This window comes from Garra rufa, chromosome 16 (assembly GCF_049309525.1).
Source record: "Garra rufa chromosome 16, GarRuf1.0, whole genome shotgun sequence".
Taxonomy (NCBI): domain Eukaryota; kingdom Metazoa; phylum Chordata; class Actinopteri; order Cypriniformes; family Cyprinidae; genus Garra; species Garra rufa.
This window is the reverse complement of record NC_133376.1, coordinates 16,681,775-16,704,089: the sequence shown is the minus strand read 5'-3', so window position 1 is coordinate 16,704,089 and position 22,315 is coordinate 16,681,775. Positions and strand designations below refer to the sequence as shown.

The 22,315-nt window shown below is 32.1% G+C and overlaps 1 protein-coding gene across 1 annotated transcript in view; it reads left to right on the top strand.

The window, feature by feature from the left end:
* vegfba (vascular endothelial growth factor Ba) overlaps positions 1–15,180 on the top strand; it is a 34,534-nt gene extending 19,354 nt beyond the window's left edge. Inside the window, exons 5-8 of the mRNA XM_073820859.1 lie at positions 2,081–2,113; positions 3,595–3,675; positions 8,884–9,087; positions 10,736–15,180. Of these exons, the coding sequence (XP_073676960.1) occupies positions 2,081–2,113; positions 3,595–3,675; positions 8,884–9,087; positions 10,736–10,757 (340 nt within the window). The 3' untranslated portion in view covers positions 10,758–15,180. The remainder of the gene's footprint in view (positions 1–2,080; positions 2,114–3,594; positions 3,676–8,883; positions 9,088–10,735) is intronic.
* Positions 15,181–22,315: the final 7,135 nt, after the last annotated feature.

Below are 22,315 nucleotides of genomic sequence, written 5' to 3'. Positions count from 1 at the left end.
TTTAATGCACCACATATTGATTTTAATGCACCGCACTCTTCTTTTAATGCACCACTTGAATTCAAACTTACATACATCATATGATGTCTACAATGTTGCCTTGAATGGAGAAGAGGAAGGAGGAAAAAAAAAAAAAAAAAAAACACATGCACACTGACACAGAAGCTCGGATAGGTGTGGTATGTGTTGGGTATGGTTCATTAGTATATTTTCCTGCATACATATATTTAGATAACTACTATTGTGATTATATCATTATTATTATCATCATTATTATTATTATTATTATTAATAGTAATAGTACTGTTGCCTTCATCACAAAACATCGTCACAAAATATCATTGTTACAACTCAAACTTTACTATTGTTATTAATACTACTATTATTATTATTATTATTTATTTATTTATTTATTTTTATTATTATTATTTATTATTATTATTATTATTTTATTATTATAATTATTGATATTACTGTTACCATCATCACAACATCATACTGTAATCACCATCCTTGGGATTATTGCTGTTATTATTATTATTATTATGATTACTGTTATTATTGATATTACTGTTACTGTCATCACAAAATATTAACCGTAAAAAAAAAAAAAAAAAAAAAAAAAAAAAAAAAAAAAAAAAAAAAAAAAAAAAAAAAGAATGAAAGTCCAAACAACTGATAAAAACATCACAGTAATCCACAAGACTCTAGTCCATCAATTAACGTCTTGTGAAGTGAAAATCTGATAAGTTTTTTTTAACTTTACACCGTAAATTCATGGCCAGAATACCAGTTCATAATCCATAATAATGGATTAAAGTTGGAAAAAGTGGAAAAACATTTTTTGAGTTAAATGTCTGTTTTAACTGTCAAATTTTGAATATTATTACAAATTTGTGTTGCTATAGTTAATATTATACAGTTGAGGTCAAAAGTTTACATACTTTTCAGAATCTGCAGAATGTTTTGTTTACCAAAAAAACATTTTTTTATTTAGTACTGACCTGAATAAGGTAATTTACATAAAAGATGTTTATAGTCCACAAGAGAAAATAGTAGTTTAATTTATAAAAATGACCCCGTTCAAAAGTTTACATACACTTGATTCTTAACACAGTGTTGTTACCTGAATGATCCACAGCTGTTTTTTTTTTGTTTGTTTTGTTTGTTTGTTTGTTTAGTGATAGCTGTTCATGAGTTCCTCTGTTCTTCAGAAAAATCCTTCAGGTCCCACAAATTCTGTTTTTCAGCATTTTTGTGTATTTGAACCCTTTCCAACAATGACTGTATGATTTTGAGATCCATCTTTTCACACTGAGGACAACTGAGGGACTCATATGCAACTATTACAGAAGGTTCAAACACGCACTAATGCTCCAAAAGGAAAAACGGTGCATTAAGAGCTGGGGGTGAAAGCTTATAGAATTTGAGGATCAGGGTAAATTTGACTATTGTTTTCTCTTGTGGAATGTAAACGTCTTTTTGTGTGAAATATCTTATTCAGGTCAGTATTAAATAAAAAACTGCATTTTGTATGATCCCTCTTACTTTTGTAAAATAATTAACATTTTGCAGAATCTGCAAGGAATATGTAAACATATGTGTAACAAGAAGCATGACACTGTGCACCAATCAGTGGCGACAGAATTTAACATATCCAGATGTTTTGCTCCAGAATTATTAACTAATAATATGACTTGCAAAACCTTTTGTATAGTAATCTTATTACTCACCCAATTCAGTTTGATTTTATGCCTCATTTGCACTGCAGCGGCACAGCAAAACTAGATTTTGTTCTCATTGTAAGCGCTTAAAATAACTTGATTAATGTTTTGTTGCTTTGAGTTGCACCACTTGCACTCAGGGTGGAAATAATTGATGCTCTCTTTTTTTATTATTCAGCAGCGCCGAACAAGTTAAGCCCAAAAGTTTAATACTTAGGGTTAGGGGTTTATTTAAAATGATGAAATAATAACAGTACTTGAATTTCCCTGTGTGTATGCTATGATAATGTTTGATATCTTTTTTAATTGTAAATTTCATTATCATTTTGTTTTTACGGTCTCTCTTTTCCCTACAGGCTAAAAGCAAATCTTTATGCAGAGCCAACCAGGTAAATAGTTTATTTGTGTTTGAGTGTGTGTGTCTGAGAGAGAGAGAGAGAGAGAGATGTAAAGGTTCACCAGCAGTGTGAACATATTTGCCTGCTCTTCCCTTTGCCCCACTGCACACACACACACACACACACACACACACACACACACACACACACACACACACACACACACACACACATTAACTCCATGGAGATGGTTGCATGGTGAGTTAATTGTGTGTGAAAGGCAGAAGTGTTCAGTCTGTTCTGCCCTTGTACTAGTTTACACTGACCCTAATGTTAAAGAGAACAAGCTACTGCTTTTTCCGAATATCTCTTTTATAGTCCTGTTCAAGATTCACTAGACAAAAAAAAGACAAATCTGATTGCTTTGAAAAGTCATTGCACACTTCTCCTCATTGAGCCACATGATTTGAGACATCATTCACTTCTGTTGCACAAACAGGTGCGGGATGAAGTTTTATTTGCAGTCTTTGTTCAAACAACTGATACTTTTTACACTACTATTTTTACTATTTTCATTTCCAGATTGAGACATTTAAGTGTGTATCCTGACATGAGTATATGCTAATTATAACCGATAGTGGTATTAGAACTGTGATGTGAGCAGGCGGTAATTAATTAAAAATGTATTTAAGTGGGATGCAATGTGTGAACTTGGAATTGGTCCTCATGTTCACACTTCCCTTTGGTGTGAAATCAGTTTTTACAAATAGTTCTCCCCGTTAATTACCAATGGACAGCCAGTCTGTCCATTTTAAAGTGGATTTTTTTCAGTACAACATACATTAAGAAGTAATAAAAGAAAGAGGAAAAAAGGAAAAGAAGATTGGCATGGGACAAAATAAAGAAGTTGTTTAAATTCCCAGTGAATTCGTACAAGTAGAATATGTTTATGTTGACAAAGATACCTTAGTAATGCCTGGTATACATTGTGCGATTAAGACAAAAGATGACCAATATGCTTGTTTTATCGTGGCTCCTAAATGGTGGTCCTACAGCATACAAATACACATAATGTAATTAGCATTTGTGTATTTGTTGTTGTAAAACAAAAAAAAGAATCTCTGACTTCTGAAAAGCTCAATAAGTTGCTTTGGTGTGTGTGTGTGTGTGTGTGTGTGTGTGTGTGTGTGTGTGTGTGTCCAGCTGGCGTGCGTCTTGCACTGTTGGAAGGGAGTCAGAACCTAGAACCCTCCTTTGTTGGGAAACGGAACAGAACATTCATTTTATTGCTTAATTAGGCCACTGGCCCCTGAGGAGCCTCAGAAAGACCAGGACTAAAGAGTCAAAAGAATTAAGACTTGATAAAGTCATCTTAAGACTCTCTGAATGAAAATGTAAAATAAAGTGTAATACTTTTTATGTTGCCATAGGATGTTTGCGGAAACACATTTTAGCTGAAGCGAGTCATGGACATGTTGTACTTTATTTATCTATTTATATTCAATATCTGTGATATTTTGTATTTTTTTTAGGCAAGGCCCACAGACAAGAAGAAAAGGCAGAAAGCGACAAAGGGGGAAACCAAAGCAAAAGAAACACATGGGGAAAAAGCCGTGAGTTCATCATTGTCATTTTACACAAACATTATTACCAGTTAAAACATCTACATTTTAAAATAAGGTGAATTTACTTCAGAAGCAAATTTTTATGAAATATTAGCACGTTTTTAGGATATACAGTTGAGGTCAAAAGTTTACATACACCTTGCAGAATTTGCAAAATGTTAATTATTTTACCAGAATAAGAGGGGTCATACAAAATTCATGTTATTTTTTATTTAGTACTGAATAAGATATTTCATATAAAATATCTTGACATATAGTTCACAAGAGAAAATAAAAGCTGAATTTATAAAAAAATGACCCTGTTCAAAAGTTTACATACACTTGATTCTTAATAATGTGTTGTTACCTGAATGATCCACAACTGTGTTTTTTTGTTAAGTGATAGTTGTTTATGAGTCCCTTGTTTGTCCTAATAAGTTAAACTGCCCGCCGTTCTTCAGAAAAATCCTCCAGGTTCCACAAATTCTTTGGTTTTTTGTGTATTTGAACCTTTTCCAACAATGACTGTATGATTTTGAGATCCATCTTTTCACACTGAGGACAACTGAGGGACTCATATGCAACTACTTACAGAAGGTTCAAACACTCACTGATGGTTAAGGAAAACCTTAAATTTGAAGATCAGGGTAAATTTAACTTATTTTCTCTTCTGGGAAACTTGTATGTATCTTCTGTAGCTTCTGAAGGGCAGTACTAAATAGGGGGAAAAAAGATATTTAGGTAAAATAAGAAAACTGTACACATCTTCATTCTGTTCAAAAGTTTTCACCCCCGCTTCTTAATGCATCGTTTTTCCTTCTGAAGCATCAGTGAGCGTTTGAACCTTCTGTAATAGTTGTCCCTCAGTTGTCCTCAGTGTGAAAAGATGGATCTCAAAATCATACAGTCATTGTTAGAAAGTGTTCAAATTCACAAAAAAAAAAAATGCTGAGAAAAAAAAATTGTGGGAAGGATATTTCTGAAGAACAGCGGGCAATTTAATAGTTCAGGACAAACAAGGGACTCATGAACAACTATCACTAAACAAAAAACCACAGCTGTGGATCATTCAGGTAACAACACAGTATTAAGAATCAAGAGTATGTAAACTTTTGAACAGCATCATTTTTATAAATTCAACTATTATTTTCTCTTGTAGACTATATGTAAACTTATTTTATGTGAAATATCTTATTCATGTCTGTACTAAATTAAAAATAATGTGCATTTTGCACGATCCCTCTTATTTTAGTAAAATAATTAACAAACTTTTGACCTCAACTGTATATATCATGAATTAAGTTCATTAACCTCAGTGACAAAATGTAGTGAGGTTTATGCTTAAAACAAGAAAAAAAGTATATTGTACTCGCATTTGCTTCTCAAATTACAGTTTTTTTCAATCGCTAACAAGCGCTTACCCATACTTAAGATACTTTTTCTAAACTCTTAACACAGACTCGCACCTAAAACACAATTGGCCAAATGGATAATTTTCTTCTCAAAAATACATTTTGTTAAATATATACTAACTCTTTATTTCAAAATAGAACACATCTTTCTCTGCACACACTAACTTTACCAAAACACTGGAAATCTGACTCAAAATGAAATTATTCTGTCAAAGAATAACACTTGTTTTCACTTCACAAGGTACATGCAGTCAATCAAAGTACACCAGGTTTCAAAATACTAGCTATTGTTGATATTACAAAAACTGCATAGACTTTTATGTTTCAGTTTTACAGGTATTTGCATGCAAAACATGCAATCCACCATTTTGACACTAAATTTCTTGGTTGGGAACTGTATGTCCACATGTACAGTAATGTTCACATTCAAAAGCATTCCAGTAAAAAGTAAATAAGTTTCTTTTTCTGTTTATTACAGGAGGAACAATAGAAACACGGTATGATAGAACAGAAAAAGTTGTACAGTTTTGCTTACAGTAAACAAAATATCCATGAAACACACAAGAGCATTCTGAACAACAACAACAACAACAAAAAACAGCAAAAAGCCCAGATAAAAAAAGGGTGGGGTGTGTGTGTGTGTGGGGGGGGGGTCTAAAAAAAAGCACAAAATTACTGTATCTAATCTCTGAGATCTTCAGGGTAAGGCCACATGTTTCCAAACAGGGTTGGGGCCATTCATGAATTGAATTGAGAATGAATGGTAAATTCCAATTCACTTACTGGAATGGAATTGGATTTGGAATTGGAATGTCGGGAAACAGAATTGAAATCAAATAAATTCCACTAAATTCCACTTGAGTTGCTAAATAAAATAATTTGACTTGATTTGCTTAATAGTTTATAGTACATTAAATATTGTAAATCACATAAACAACAAACATATAAAAGAAATACAAAGTACTGTATGTTTAGTATGTCAAGCATGATCATTTCACATGCCAAATTTCAAGAAATGATGATAATTCGATGCAATAAAAAGTGAATGACATACATGAATGAACATGACTCATTTTTTGTGAGTTGAGACATATATTATGTGGTAATCATATATTGAATGTATAGTACATCCAGAAACGTATCACCACTGTCATTCAATAATTAATTCATAATGTACAGTTCTCATTTTTATTTACTTGCATTTGATCAACTCTATTTCATACATTACTTGGTATTTGTAAAGCATCATAAATAAAGTTCAAATGTTTGTCTCTAAATGCAATCGCAAATAGATGCTCAGAAACAGCAATAAACGGAACTCAGTGGAATTTCCCTGAATTGAATTCCACTTCCTGTAATTCCAATTCAATTCCAACTCTGTGCTACTGTGTTTGCTACTGTGGGATGTTGTGTGTTAACATTCGTAAATACTACAAAAACAATCCATAATTTTGTTGGGAGGTATAGCTTGTCTGTTAAGAAAATGTAAGCATTGTGGAAATGTGTTCACTGACTGCATATTGGGTGAAAACGACATGAAATGTGTGAATGGTATGGCCATAAAAGACCGATGCTGTGCTAATTGTGTTTAGAGTTTTGAAAATGTGACAACTGATTGCACAAACGCTTGTTAGCGACTGAAAAAAACTGTAATCTTAATTTCTGTTTGTTTACATATTTTTAGTGAAAAAAATAATTACTGATTAAATCATTTTTTACAATTTTTACAATTTCATTGTAGAAATTACTATTGATAGTAATGTAATAGAATCAGTTTAGCAAGATGCTTAATAATTAATCTTTGCTTTGCATTTATTTATTTAGTACCATCAATATTATTAAATATTAAAACTATTTGAAGCAACAGTGTTTCTGGGTTTCTGGTGAATTAAAGCTGAATATTTTCTTCGAAATCCCTCTGTTTTCATACGTGCCGTATTGCACGTTTACTCATGCAACATTGACTTCCACTCAGACAACAATTAATTAATTCAGGTCAGGGAAAGAATTCAACAGTTCCTCTCTTTCCTTTTCTTCTTTCGCTTTTTCGTCACTGGTTTTTGGTGAGGGCAAGTGGAGGGCGCTTCTTTTGGACGCTCTTTCCCTCCCTGCTATCCATCATCTACTCCTCCATGGATAGAGTCAGTGGCAAGTGTGAAATCAAGCTAATTTGGCAGCCAGAACGCCCCTCCCTTTTCCTCGGGCCTCCCTTCCACCGGCTCTATCAGCCTCTCAAACCACTTCCACACAAAGATTGATATTCTTCCTTAATTAACTCTCAACCATAGACTTTGGTTTAGTTTGAAAAAAGGGGGCGAAAGGGAAAAACATCCCCATCAGCCCACCATCCCATCAGAGATGTCACAAATGAGACATCAAAGAACTGGCGGCTGCAGACACTATCCAGAGTATATCTGTGGTGCCGTCCAAAAAGAAGATCAGGGCTGGTGCATGATCAGAATGCATTATGGGTCTTTTTGTGCTCGCTACTGAATTTAATTTGAAGACTAATGTGGAGATGCAGGCTTGGGTCTGGTTTTGCAAAGTTAATGATTGCAAGGACCGACGTGCTCTTTGTCCATTGTCGCGGTTTTACATAATTCTCTTGGAGCTGGATTTGTCAGAACCAGTATTATAATCAGAATTGTGTTACTCAATTACTTGGAGGCTTTTCTTACTATTTTTAAATTCCTCATGACTTTAGGACCTCTTCACAGTTTTCACAACTTGAAACTGAACTCAAAAATAGTTTACTGCACTCTCGGGGGGAAAAAGTACAAAAGCTGACCCTGGGGCAGTTTAAGGTGCATATTAATACCTACATGTTCATGCTTTTAAAAGCAAAAATAATAGCAAAATGTTTATATTTGGTCCAACTGTTCCTTTAAAGAAGTTCACTTCCAGAACAAAAATTTACAGATAATGTACTCACCCCCTTATCATCCAAGATGTTCATGTCTTTCCTTCTTCAGTCGTAAAGAAATTATGTTTTTTGAGGAAAACATTTCAACATTTCATTTTTTCCATATTGTGGACTTCTATGGTGCCCTGAGTTTGAACTTCCAAAATGCAGTTTAAATGTGGCTTCAAACAATCCCAAATGCGGTTGTAAACGATCCCAGCTCAGGAAGAAGGCTCTTATCTAGTTTTTTATTACAATTTATATACTTTTTAACCTCAAACGCTCATCTTGTCTTGCTCTGCCTGAACTCAGTTTTTTCCAGTTCAAGACAGTTAGGGTAAGTCAAAAAACTCCCATCTCATTTTCTCCCTCAACTTCAAAATCGTGCTACATTGCTGGTTTACCTTTTTTTGTTAAGGCAAACACTGGGTCGGTACTTCTGCAGCGATGTAGGATGCTTTTGAAATGATTGTTGAAGTTGAGTGAGAAAATAAGATGGGAGTTTTTCAACATACCCTAACTTTCTTGAACCGGAAAAAACAGAGTTCAGGCAGAGCAAGACAAGACGAGCATTTAAATTGTCATTTTTAAAAACAAAATAACCAATTGTTTTGCTAGTTAAGACCCTTCTTCTTTGGCTGGGATCATATACAACCGCATTTGGGATAGTTTGAAACCGCATTTAAACTGCATTTGGAAAGTTCAAACTCGGGGCACCATAGAAGTCCACTATATGGAGAAAAATCCTGAATGTTTTTCTAAAAAAAAGCATAATTTCTTTACGATTGAGGAAAGAATCTTGGATGACATTTTTGTTCTGGAAGTAAACTACTACTTTAAGGCATTTGAAGGTCTCTTTATTTCACACCAACAGCTGATTTTTCTCTCATCTCGTGCCAACAGAACTCTCCTGCCAACTACACCCCCTCCTCCTCCCCCTCCCACTCTTCCGCCTAGCTCCGCCCCTCCACCACCTGCCAGAGAGGCGTGTCCACCATGCCCCGCCCGCAGGATGACATCACAGCCTCCCTCTTGTGAATGCAGGTGTAGTTTGAGGGAGGTGAGCTGTACAAAGAGAGGGAAGACACTTAACCAGCATAGCTGCCGGTAAACACACACACACACACACCATACAGTATACAACTTATTCAAATGTAGCTGGTTGTGCTAAAAATAGACTGCGCACAATGGCATGCCCTCCATTCGGGAGTTGATTGCACAAGAAAGTGTTTCTCCATCAGTGGCATGATCCTTTTAGAAATCATGCTGATTTATTATCAATGTTGGAAACAGTTGTGCTGCTTAATATTTTTTTGGAACCTGTGATCTTTTTCAGAATTCTTTAATTACTAAAAAGTTCAAAAGAACAGCATTTATTCAAAATAGAAATCTTTTCTAACAATATTAGTCTTTACTATCACTTTTTGTCAATTTAACACATCCTTGCTGAATAAAAGTATTTATTTCTTTCAAAGAAAGATAGAAAGAAATAATATTTACTGACCCCAAACTTTGCACGGTAGTGTATATTGTTACAAAAGATTTCGATTTTAAATAAATGCTGTTCTTTTTAATGTTTTATTCATCAAAGAATCCTAAAAAAGTATCACAGATTCAAAAAAAAAAAAAAATATTAAGCAGCACAACTGTTTCCAACATTGATAATAAATCAGCATATTAGAATGGTTTCTGAAGGATCATGTGACACTGAAGACTTCAGTAATAATGCTGAAAATTCAGCTTTGCATCACAGGAATAAATTATATTTTAAAGTATATTAAAATAGAAAACCACTATTTTAAATTGCAATAATATTTCAAAATATTAGTTTTTTCTATATTTTTAATCAAATAAACACAGCCTTGATGAGCAGAAAATACTTCTTTAAAAACATTAAAACATTTTAGTTTATTTTCCTTGTCTTTACATTTTTTTATACTCAGATTCTGTATAGAATGAGAATGCCAAGCCATTTCTTGAGGACTTTAAATTATGTAATACATTATTATAAATTAATACTTTTATTCAGCGAGAATGCATCAAATTGATCAAAAGTGACAGTAAAGACGTTCATAATGTCACAAAAGATTTGTATTTCAAGTAAATGCTGTTCATTTGAACTTTATATTCATCAAATAATCTTTTTTCATATCAGCATATGTGACTCTGGACCACAAAACCAGTCTTAAGTAGCACAAAAATACATTGTATGGGTCAAAATTATTGATTTTTCTTTTATTCCAAACAATTAATAGGATATTAAAGTAAAGATCAGGTTCCATGAAGATATTTTGTAAATGTTCTACCATAAATATATAAAAATGTAATTTTTGATTAGTAATATGCATTGCTAACAACTTCATTTGGACAACTTTAAAGGCGATTTCCTTAATTCTTTTTGCACCCTCAGATTCCAGATTTTCAAATATATGTATAAATCTCCTTTTCAATAAATTGACCCTTATGACTGGTTACAATGATTTCTCAAGAACACTAAAGACTGGAGTAATGATACTGAAAATTCAGTTTTACCATTGCAGGAATAAATTACATTTTAATTTATAAAAATAGAAAACCTCGATGAGCATGAGAGACGTCTTTCAAAATGTGACCAATCCTGAACTTTCTGAACAGTAGTTTAAGTATTTTAATTCACTGCGATTGTGGTTGCAATTGTTTATGAAAGGCTTCGAATAAAGTGTTGCTCAGTATTTTTAACATGAGTAATCTCTTTCCTCTTCTCACTCTCTTTCAGATGTGAAACCCAAAGCGAATAGTGAAATCAAATCACCCGTATAATCCACCGATCAAACTTTGCACAGCTTTGAGGAGGTCAAAGGTTTGCTTATTCTTTTTGTCACAGACTCTGAAGTTTGGGTCTCACCCAGAAAGAGGGTTTGCGTTTGTTAACAAACCACAGACCCACCCCCTGGCCCATCTGGCTATGTCCCACACACCATTACGGCAGTATTAGATCAATACTCATTCCTTCTGCACTGTATATCCAATATCATCAGATCCATTCATTGAAGCTTTTCGCCATTATGATCCAAACTTCAGACCACCTTTAAGCATTTGACACTATATTATGGACATTCAGTGGGGTCAAGCATATCGCTGGAATATTGAGTGCTCTAAAAGTGAACCGTAGAGTTCTTTATCCAAAACCAATTTTGGGATTTTGTTCAGCTTCAGTGGATCCTCATAGGCACGGACACACGGCTAGTGTGATGCTATGGATGACAAGTGCGCTGAGAACTTTCAAAGGGAAAACTGAATAAGGAAGGAGTCCTTTTTTTCTACCAAACTACTTAAAGTGGAGAGTTTCTGATGGGATGGATGTTGACAGACCTTCAATGTTGAGAGAACTCAAGTGTTTGGCTACACAAACAGAGTATCTCGTCCTGAGAACATCCCCGACGTCTCCTCTGACCCTCCGCGTGTGATAAATGGACGGATGGGTCGATTAGACGGATCGACGGGTGTCTGTGTGGTCTGAATTGTGAATAATAAGGATCTGTGCGTCTGTCCTAATTTATTCCTAGCCTCTATAAGTCCATAATGTGGCTTCACAGACTGTATCAATGAGTCTTTTTGTGTTTGTTTGATTTGCTTTTTGTTTGGTTCCTTCCTTTGGGAATTGAAAGCTTTTCCCACTGGCTAGCCAGTGAGAGGAATTCCAATCGTATAGAAACCTGGCTATATTCCATTGGTGCTCACCAAACACAAGTCTTCTCTCTCCCACACCCCTGATCACACTCATTTTTCGTCTCTTTGTTTATGCCTTTTCACTTTCGTCTGTCTCTTTTTTATTCTCTCTCCCTCACACACACACACAGTCATGCATACACATATAAATGCAAGCAGGTAAATATAAGCTTTTCTGTGTTGATACTGAAAGAAGAATTTATTTTATCTATAAATTCTATCTTATTCGTTTTGTAAGGAATACTAATGTTATTGTAGTCGAATTTGTCTTAAAGAATGTTTTCTTTTGTGTATCTCTGTTAATACAACCTATAGAGTCAGGCTGGGTGGCCGAACGTGTGTTGAAAATGAGTAAAGAAGCTTTGAGAAAGTCGCCAGGAAAAGGGAAATGCCCATTCTGTGTGTGTTAAGTCAGTCTTAATCATCTCACAGCGTCGGGAGCTTGATGTATTTATTTTTTATATTGAGGTGCATTTTGTATTATGCTTTGCACTGTTTCTTTTGGGACATTTAACCTGCTGCGATTGATGATTCGAGAATATTCAGTGTTTTTGTCTAGTTTCTTCAGAATCATGCAGCTCAGATATTGTAGCTGTCAGCTGATGTTGAGGATTGTTTGTTTCCATTGATGACTGAGGCCACGAACAGGAAAGAATCTTAATTTTTAATGGTGGACAAAATTAACCAAACACTTCATTCCACCATATATGTAGCATTATTGAGTGAAATATGATTTTCAAGAGCAAGGCTGACCTCACTTTAAGTGATTTCTCAGATTGTTTGTTTAGACATTCTCTGCAATAATGTAAATTATTAAGATCCCTCAGCACCCTTTCACTTTCCAGACTACCAGATATAAGATATCCGTGTGTTCAGCATTTCCCAACTACTGATCTTTGTCAAAGTCAACATGAAATATCATTAGCAACCCATTTTACTTTAGTATATGATGTAGTTTTAGTGAAACTGGTCTTCAGGGAGAAAAATATGTAGGGAGGAAGTTGTCTGAATGGTGCACTGAAAAAGAAATAGTTGCAGGATTTACTTTAAAACAATTTTCACTTAGAATTTCCACAAATAATTACAAAGAAGTGAGAAGTAACACATTGGGCCTCATTCATGAAACGTAAATTCGGACTAATTTGCACATGAAAACAGACCTTCCTGAAAACTCTTTTCCGGAATCACAAATGGTGTATAAACATCACATTTGACAGTTAAACGTGTATGTTAATAAATTCCAATTATTCGTAAATAGGGTGTGCATGCATGTTTATTGACAATTAGTATAATCCCTGCCTATGAATTACAACTATGTAAATTAAGTGTCCAGGAATGAAGTGCAATATTCTGGATATCTTTCCCAGGTTAAGCAAAAAAAAAAATAATAATAATAATAAAAAAAAAAAAAAAAAAAATATATATATATATATATATATATAAATATATATAGATGGATAGATCTATATAAACTCGCATTTGCAAGTTTTTCGCGTTTATATCTCACAATTTTGACTTTATAACAATATTTAAGTTATTAATTGTGAGATATAAAGTCGCTCTGAGAACAAACCAGTCTTTTTTTGCCCCTCAAAACTGGACTTAATAACTTGCAATTGTAAATTTATATCTCACAATTCTAAGAAAAAAAAAAGTCAGAATTGAGAGATACAAACTTGCATTTGGAAGAAAAAAGTTTATATCTCGCAATTCTGAAAAAAGTCAGAAATGTGAGTTTATGTCTCGCAATTCTGACTTTGCGAGTTAAAAAGTCAGAATTGCGAGTTTATATAACAATTCTTACTAAAAAAAATCTGTAAATTCTGTTTTTATTACAATTCTGAGAAAAAAAGGTTATTTCGTACCAACTAATATTTTGAAAATACGAACATTTGCATAAATGAAGTGTTTTCACTACGAGTCATCAATCGGCCATATTGGCAGCACTGAACATAAACATTGCCACTAAACCAAATGAAACTAGCATATTTAGCTGATTATTGCTGCTGAAAATGGTCAGTTATTGTCATGTTTTGGGCTGTACTACTCGGTCAGATTGGGAAAACCATTTGAAGAACTATAGACTGCCAAAAGTTATAACAAATCAAGAAGAAGAGTGCAAAAACCTGTCTGAGGAACAAAAGGCTCTTGTGGTTGGCCAAACTGAACCAGGATTTCCAGGGCGAGAATCTTGACAACATTAGTGTTTGTTTTTATCATTTCCAGTCAGGTAGGTGAAATATTAGCCTAATATCTTTTAATATGTATTAATATGTATCTTTACCACCTATTAACTTTAGTTCGTCAAAATATTGCACCCTTTCCTGCTTACTAAGCCCCTCTCTGTATGATTTAGCAGCGTCCACACGGTTTACACAGCATAAATTAGCAGAACAATGTATTCAGTAGTACATTAATTGTGTAATCAATGCTGTTGTTTACATCCGAGTATCGCCAAAATGGCCGCGCTTCCAGGCAACTGACCAAACCGTGACATAAAATCGTAAACCTGTTTACCTCAGAATGGCTTTACTAAAAACAAAATTCGTTCTGTAGCCTATGTGTTTCATGAATGAGGCCCAAACATTTTTATGTGGAATTCTTAAAAAAAAAAAAACGTTAGTATTTTTTTGTCAAATCAAGCCCACATGGACTAAGTGACATCAGCGGACCGGAAAGTTATTTCAGAGACAGGGTAAGTTACGTTATTTCTAATGTGAGATACGAACGCAAATATTACGTTCTTTAGAATGACAGCATGTTGGAGTCCAGGAACGCGCAAAGGCAAGTAAATAGGGTTGCTTTTGAGTTCATGTTGACTTTACTGTCTTTTCTGTGTAAACTGGTCAATATGTTGTCCTGTTTCCTCGTCTGACTGCCTTTTCTTTAAAACCTATTGCCGCTGTAAAATGTTCTGTGTGAAATACCCTGTGCTTTAAACGTAGCATTTTCTCTCTCAACAGTAACATATATCAACTACCTCTGTGTCTGTACAGTTAACGTAACTATCACATTAAGAATAGGCTATAGAACCGTGAAAATATCTATAACACGTACACAAAACGCATACCATATGAATGTACCGACAGAAGTTCAGTGTTTCCATTCTCCTCTGTGTAAAGATAGTTCCAGAATCCTGTCGCTTTGTTCCGACATTTGTGCGTAGAACCGTATTTGTCCGATATGTATCCAGGTAGATCAACAGAACCCAATATGTACCACAGTCTATACACGATATAAGCTTTTAAGTGTTTGTTTGAACGTAATTAATAATGGTTATTGCTGCTATACCATCTGTGCCCGATTCTCCTGTGTGTGAACGTGTGTATAATATTTGTTACAGAGAGACATAACCTGCTCTGCTTTATGTCTACAACGTGTATACATTCAAACGTAGGTCTGATCACACATACAGTATATACAAAACACAACAGCCATAAAGCAATGTGCTATATATTAATATAAATAAAGTGAAATGTCTTATTTTTGAGATAGATTTGTGGTGATTTGGTAATTCTGAAGTGTCACTTGCCAAAGTACTAAAGTATTACAGAGTGAATTTCACAAAAACATGTCTGAGATTGAATCTGTTGTGGAAATATGGTCTGTTACTGGGAATGCAACATGATTTGACCTTGGATTATTGTGTACATATCTTGGTGTATGTGTATAGTAATCTTTCAGTACATATTTGATACCATCACTGTGCCATGATAATGTAACAGTATTTCTCTGTAGGGAAAGCACATATTTGCTTTAGTCTTTGTTTTATTCTCAACCAACCTTCCTGTTTTGTGTCGTCCACCCCCTCCCTTCTCTATTCCTGCTGTTTAACGGTAATGAAAGACAAACATTGTGATAATTATCACCTGGGTCTGGGAGTCTCGGGCAGAGGGCCGCCAGCACCGTAATGATGTGAGAAATAATATTATCTCTCTCCCTCCTCTCGCTTGACTGATGCTGAGTCAGACTCGTTTATACACACACACACACACACACACACACACACACACTGCTAATGCTAATGCCACCTGCCTGGTGGCTGTGGAGCAGCACAAACCTTACCTGATATCTCCTGTCTGATGATTCACTGATACTTGTTTTATTCTCTCTTTGTGTTCTCTAGGCTTTTAACAGGAGTGATACAGCAAAGACACGCTGCTAAAAATACATGGAGCGCTACCAGTGAGTCAGTCATTCTCACAATGAAATGTCTGGCTCATATTCCAAAATATAACCAAATAAAATAAAATGAATAAATATTTTGGATGAATAAAATTAAGTCTGCTTTTATAACATTACAAAACTTCTACATTGTAATAAAATAAAATAAAACAAAACCAAATAAAATAATATAAAATTTTGGATAAAGAAAATAAAGTCTGATTTTTATAACATTAACATTTCTTAATGTATTTTAATCAAATAAAATGTTTTGGATGAAGAAAATAAAGTCTGCTTTTATAACATTAAATATTTTCTGCGTTTTAATAAAATAAAATAAATATTTTGGACTGCCTAAAAGGCTGTTTTTATAATATTAAAGTGTTTCTGTATTTTAATAAAATATAATAAATTAAATGTTTTGGATGAAGGAAATAAAAAGTCTGCTTTTATAACATGAAATATTTTCTGCGTTTTAATAAAATAAAATAAATATTTTGGACTGCCTAAAAGGCTGTTTTTAAAAATATTAAAATGTTCCTGTATTTTAATCAAATATAATAAATTAAATGTTTTGGATGAAGGAAATAAAGTCTGCTTTTATAACATTAAACTTGGTCTGCACTTTAATAAAATTAAATATTTTGGATGAGAAAAATAAAGTCTGTATTTATAACATTACAATTTTCTGTATTTTAATCAAATAAAATAAATATTTTTGGATGAAGAAAATAAAGTCTGTTTAACATTACATTTTTTCTGCATTTTAATAAAATTAAATATTTGGGAAGAAGAAAATAACATCTGCTTTTATAACATTAAAATTGTTCTACATTTTAATAAAATACATATTTTGAATGAAGAAAATAAACTGCTTTTATAACATTAAAATGTTTCTGTGTTTTAATAAAATAAAAATAAAATATTTTGAAGGAAGAAAATAAAGTCTGCTTTTAAAACATTAAACATTTTCTGCATTTTAATAAAATAAACAATATTTTGGATGACAAAAATAAAGTTTGCTATTATAACATTACATTTTTTTCCCATATTTTAATCAAATAAAAATAAATATTTTGAATAAAGAAAATAAAGTCTGCTCTTATAACATTAACATTTTTCTGCATTTCAATAAAATAAAATAAAATATTTTGGATGACAAAAATAAAGTTTGCTTTGCATTTCATTTATTTCTGCATTTTAATTAAAATAAAATAAATATTTTGGATGAAGAAAATAAACTCTGCTTTTATAGCATTAAAATGTTTCTGTATTTTAATAAAATGAAATAAACATTTTGTTTAAAGAAAATAAAGTCTGATTTTATAACATTAAAATATTTCTGTATTTTAATCAAATAAAATGAAATTTTTGTATAAATAAAAGAAAGTCTGCTTTTATAACATTTAAATTGTTCTGTATTTTAATAAAATAAAACAAAACCAAATAAAATAAAATAAAACTAAATTAATATTTTGGATGAAGAAAATAAAGTTTGCTTTTGTAACATTAAAACTGTTGTATAGTTTAATAAAATAAAATATTTCGAATGACAAAAATAAAAGTCTGCTTTTTTCTGTATTTTAATAAAATAAAACAAAATATTTTGGATGAAGAAAATAAAGTCTGCTTCAAAAGCATTAAACATTTTCTGCATTTTAATAAAATAGAATAAAATTTTGGATGAAGAAAATAAAGTCTGCATTTATAACCATTAACATTTTTCTGCATGTTTGTTCTATTTATTTTTTTTTAATTATATTTGATGATAATTACTACTACTACTACTACTACTACTATTACTATGTTATATTATATACATTCATATTAATAATATATGATTTTTTCATTTCATGACAGTTAACCAAATCCTAAAAATAAAGGCTTCATTTTCTAATTTCGATTTATAGTCGTTTAGTCAATATATGTGAAATATAATCTGGAATAAATAAAAAATAGTAATAATAATAAATACATTTTTTACATTTTGCTGTAATACAAGGCCTATTCTTTTGACCAAAAATATATTTTTTTAAATCTTATGTTCTATTGCTTCTTCTTCTCCTTCTTCTTCTTAACGTTTGTAATGACAGTAACCAAAAATCTTAAAATAGGCTTCAAATTTTGAAAAATCGTCAATTTAAACTAAATCAAAACATGTTCTCCCATATTATAGACTCAAACAAGGGCTTTTATTGTCCTGTGCTTGCTGACAGTTTTGTAAAGGTCAGATTTTATCGTGCTGAGCGGCGGCGGCGCTTTTATTCACTATCTGGTCCCCTCATCACACTCTCAAATGGGATTTTGTATTAATAGAGAGCCAGACATCTGATTCCAGTGACATTATCAAAATAGAACATCCTCTCCAGCGCATCACCTGCAGCGAGTTCTCATATAAATATTTCACAGCATGTTTGATGACTGTGCTCGATGCAGTCAAGTCATGTGTTTGTGTTTGTATGCAGCAGTGGGCCTATATGGATTTACGTCCAAATTCAATCCTCGCCTGTTTCCGAATGTGTGCGCTTGCTCATGAGTGTGTGTGTAGACTCATTTTGAGGATGATGCTGGCCTACCTGTCTGTCAGGGCTCAGCGCCAGGACTAAATTTAGCAGCCCGCCCGCAAGATTACGAAAAACGGGAGAGGGAGAAAACGCAGCGTGACTCATCCGACCAGAAGATGGAATACATTTCTGTCTTTCTCTCCCTTCCTCCCTGTCTTATAGATGTTATAGAAATGATATTTTCCAGGGCCGTCCTCTTTCCTCTGTCAGGCTCAGCTCTTTTTTTTTCATTTCCAGCTAAAAACACAGTTGTTTTCCTGCTCTTGCGTGTGTGAGTGCGTTGGTGCCCAAAGTGGCACTAATGATAAAACATCAGTCGTGTTTTCCTTGCGTCTCTTTGTTGAAGCAGCTGTGTTCTAGCAGGCCTGGATGCTATCTGGACAACATGAATATGTGTGCGTTGTGATGTTATCTGCCAGAGACGACGACATTGTCTGAGCGCAGCCTGTGTGTGTGTGTCAGCATGTAAGGGAAAAATGTAAACCTTCACATTTAGGTCATTAAAAGGTTTTCTAATGTGTTTTTATGTAACTGAGGCAACGCTGATGCTATTGAACCCTGTCTCGAATGGGCTGGAAAGAGCTGCGTCATCCATCTCAGGCCAAAATAATGCCGATCCTCAGATAAGTTAGGGGTTTGTTGGATTCAAAGTAAGTTGGGCTGATCCGCACAAAGGAGATAAGGAGCACAAAAAGCTCTTATGCTGAGAGGACATCAAACACATGCTAGGTTACATGCTGCTTCATGTTGAATCGCTGAGAGTATGTGTATGTGTGTGGAGGTCAATGTTTTCCTACACTGTGGAGACCAAATGTTCACAGAGTAAAATCTAAAAAAGGATCTACATTGTGGGAATCAGCCAAGGTTACAAATGGGTTAGGAAACATGCTAAATGTCTTATTGAAAATCTGAATGTGTGAGGTTAGGGGTTGAAAATAAGAGTGGCTTATATAATAACAGCAATAAAAGTAAAAAAAAAAACAAAAAAAAAAGTGCCGATCATGAAAACAAATGAATGTGTGATTTGTTCACAGTTATGTTTCAAAAGGTTTCTGTTTTTGTTTTTTTTTTGACCACTTTTGCACTTAGTAGTCTTTTAATCTTTAAAATCATATTCATATGATTATATTATATAAATAATATAAATATATATAAATATATAAATATTTAGTATGAAGAAAATAAAGTCTGCCTTAAACACATTAAACATTTTCTGCATTTTAATAAAATAAAATAAATGTTTTGGATGAAGAAAATAAACTCTGCTTTTATAGCATTCAAATGTTTCTGTATTTTAATCAAATAAAATAAACATTTTGTATAAAGAAAATAAAGTCTGATTTTATTTCATTAAAATATTTCTGTATTTTAATAAAAAAAAATTGTATAAAGAAAATAAAGTCTGATTTTATTTCATTAAAATATTTCTGTATTTTAATAAAAAAATTGTAGAAAGAAAATAAAGTCTGCTTTTATAACATTTAAATTGTTCTGTATTTTAATAAAATAAAACAAAACCAAATAAAATAAAACTAAATTAAATTAATATTTTGGATGAAGAAAATAAAGCTGGCTTTTGTAACATAAAAATTGTTGTATAGTTTAATAAAATAAAATATTTTGAATGAAAATACTTTGTTCACAATTATGTTTCAAAAGGTTTCTGTTTTTTTTTTTTTTGGGCCACTTTTGCACTTAGTAGTCTTTTAATCTTTAAAATCATATTCACCTATAGTTTCACAGTTTCTCATTTTTAATTCTTTTGGCGACATCTGCTGGTCAAGTAGTGCTTTGAAACGTTACCTACATTTGCAAATAAAATGTTTGCCTATTAGCCTGACAAGCCAGACCCACATAAATGTAGGGTCTGGGCACTCTCCATAGACAGCGCTCAACCGGAGGGGCGGGACAAACGGTTGTCTTTCAAACTCACTCTCCACGCAATAGGATAGCGCTACAACCAATCGGAGCAACGAAGAAGGTGAAGTAGTCAACTCCAAATACATCCTTCTTTTGTAAGAACGACCTCAGTGCAGTTTCTTGTTCTTTTCTCAGAGAAAAGCTTAACTCCAAGTCTTTCAGAGTGGCGTCCAAAGCCGATTCGAAAGAAAGTTGTTCGCTAGCAGCAGCCATCGCTTTATCTCTCACGCGTAATTCACGGAACCAGAGAACGTCTGACGGAACTAATGGTCGCAGGTCAGTCGTCATCATGTTAAACCCGCCCACCGACTCGTGATTGGCCCGGTCGATTTTGGATTTTTGGAAATCTCAAGTGAACGGAGAGTTACTAGACTGCCCTTAGAAGCAAATGTAATTTGCTGCCGCTAGGGGCGCGTCTAGATTCTAGGCTATTTGCCTATGTCTATAAGCCACGAATATTCGCCATGCACTTTTACACAACCAAAACTAATTAGTATAATTTTAATTATTGTTATTATTATGTAAATAAATCTACAAATAAACAATCAGACAAACTAATACATAAAAAATGCTAATAAAATTGTTGCATATGTCTACAAACACAAATATTCGCCATAAAATGCACTTTCACAAAACCAAAACTAATTATTACTAATTAATAATAATAATAATGTTGTAAATAAATCTAAAAATAAACAATCAGACAAACTAAAACAAACAATAAACGAATAATTATAATTACCGGTATTATTTTAATTAATTTAGATTTATTTACATAATAATAATTAATATTATTAATTTTAATTATTATTATTATGTAAATAACTCTAAAAATAAACAATCAGACAAATAAATAAATAATACATTTGCTAATAAAATTGTTGCATATGTCTATAAAAACAAATATTCACCATAAAATGCCCTTTAACAAAACCAAAACTAATTATTACAATTATTATTATTTTAGTTATTATTATTAATAATAATATAATAATGTAATGTTGTAAATAAATCTAAAAATAGACAATTAGACAAACTAAAACAAAAATAATCGAACAATTATAATTATTATTATTTTAATTAATTTAGATTTATTTATTAGATTTATTAATAATAATTAATATTATTAATGATATTTTTTTATTATTATTATGTAAATACATCTAAAAATAAACAATTGGACAAACTTAAACATAAACAAATAAATAAATAAATAAATAATATTATTATGTAAATAAATCTAAAAATAAACAATCAGACAAATAAAAAAAAATACATTTGCTAATAAATTGTTGCATATAAACACACATATTCGCCATAAAATGCCCTTTAACAAAACCAAAACTAATTGTTACAATTATTATTATTTTAATTAATAATAATAATAATAATAATAATGTTGTAAATAAATCTAAAAATAACAAATCGGACAAACTAAAACAAAAAATAAACAAATAATTATAATTATTATTTTAATTTATAATATAAATTAGTATGTAAATAAATCTAAAAATAAACAATTGGATAAACTAAAACATAAATAAATACATTATTATTATTATGTAAATAAATCTAAAATAATAAACAACCGGACAAACAAAAAATAATTATAATTATTATTTTAATTAATAATAATAATAGTAATAGTAATATTTATTGTTATTGTAATTATTATGTAAATAAATCTGAAGAATAACAATCTGACAAACTAAAACATAATGAATAAATAAATTGTTGCATATGCCTATAAACCACGAATATTAGCCATGAAATGCACTTTCACAAAACCAAAACAAATTATTATTTTAATTAATAATAATAATATGTAATAATAATAATAATAATAATAATTATTATTATTATTATTATTATGATTACAGTTATTATTATGTAAATAAATCTAAAAACCCAATCAGACTAATTACAACATAAATAAACACATTATTATTATTATTATTATTATTATTATGTAAATCAAT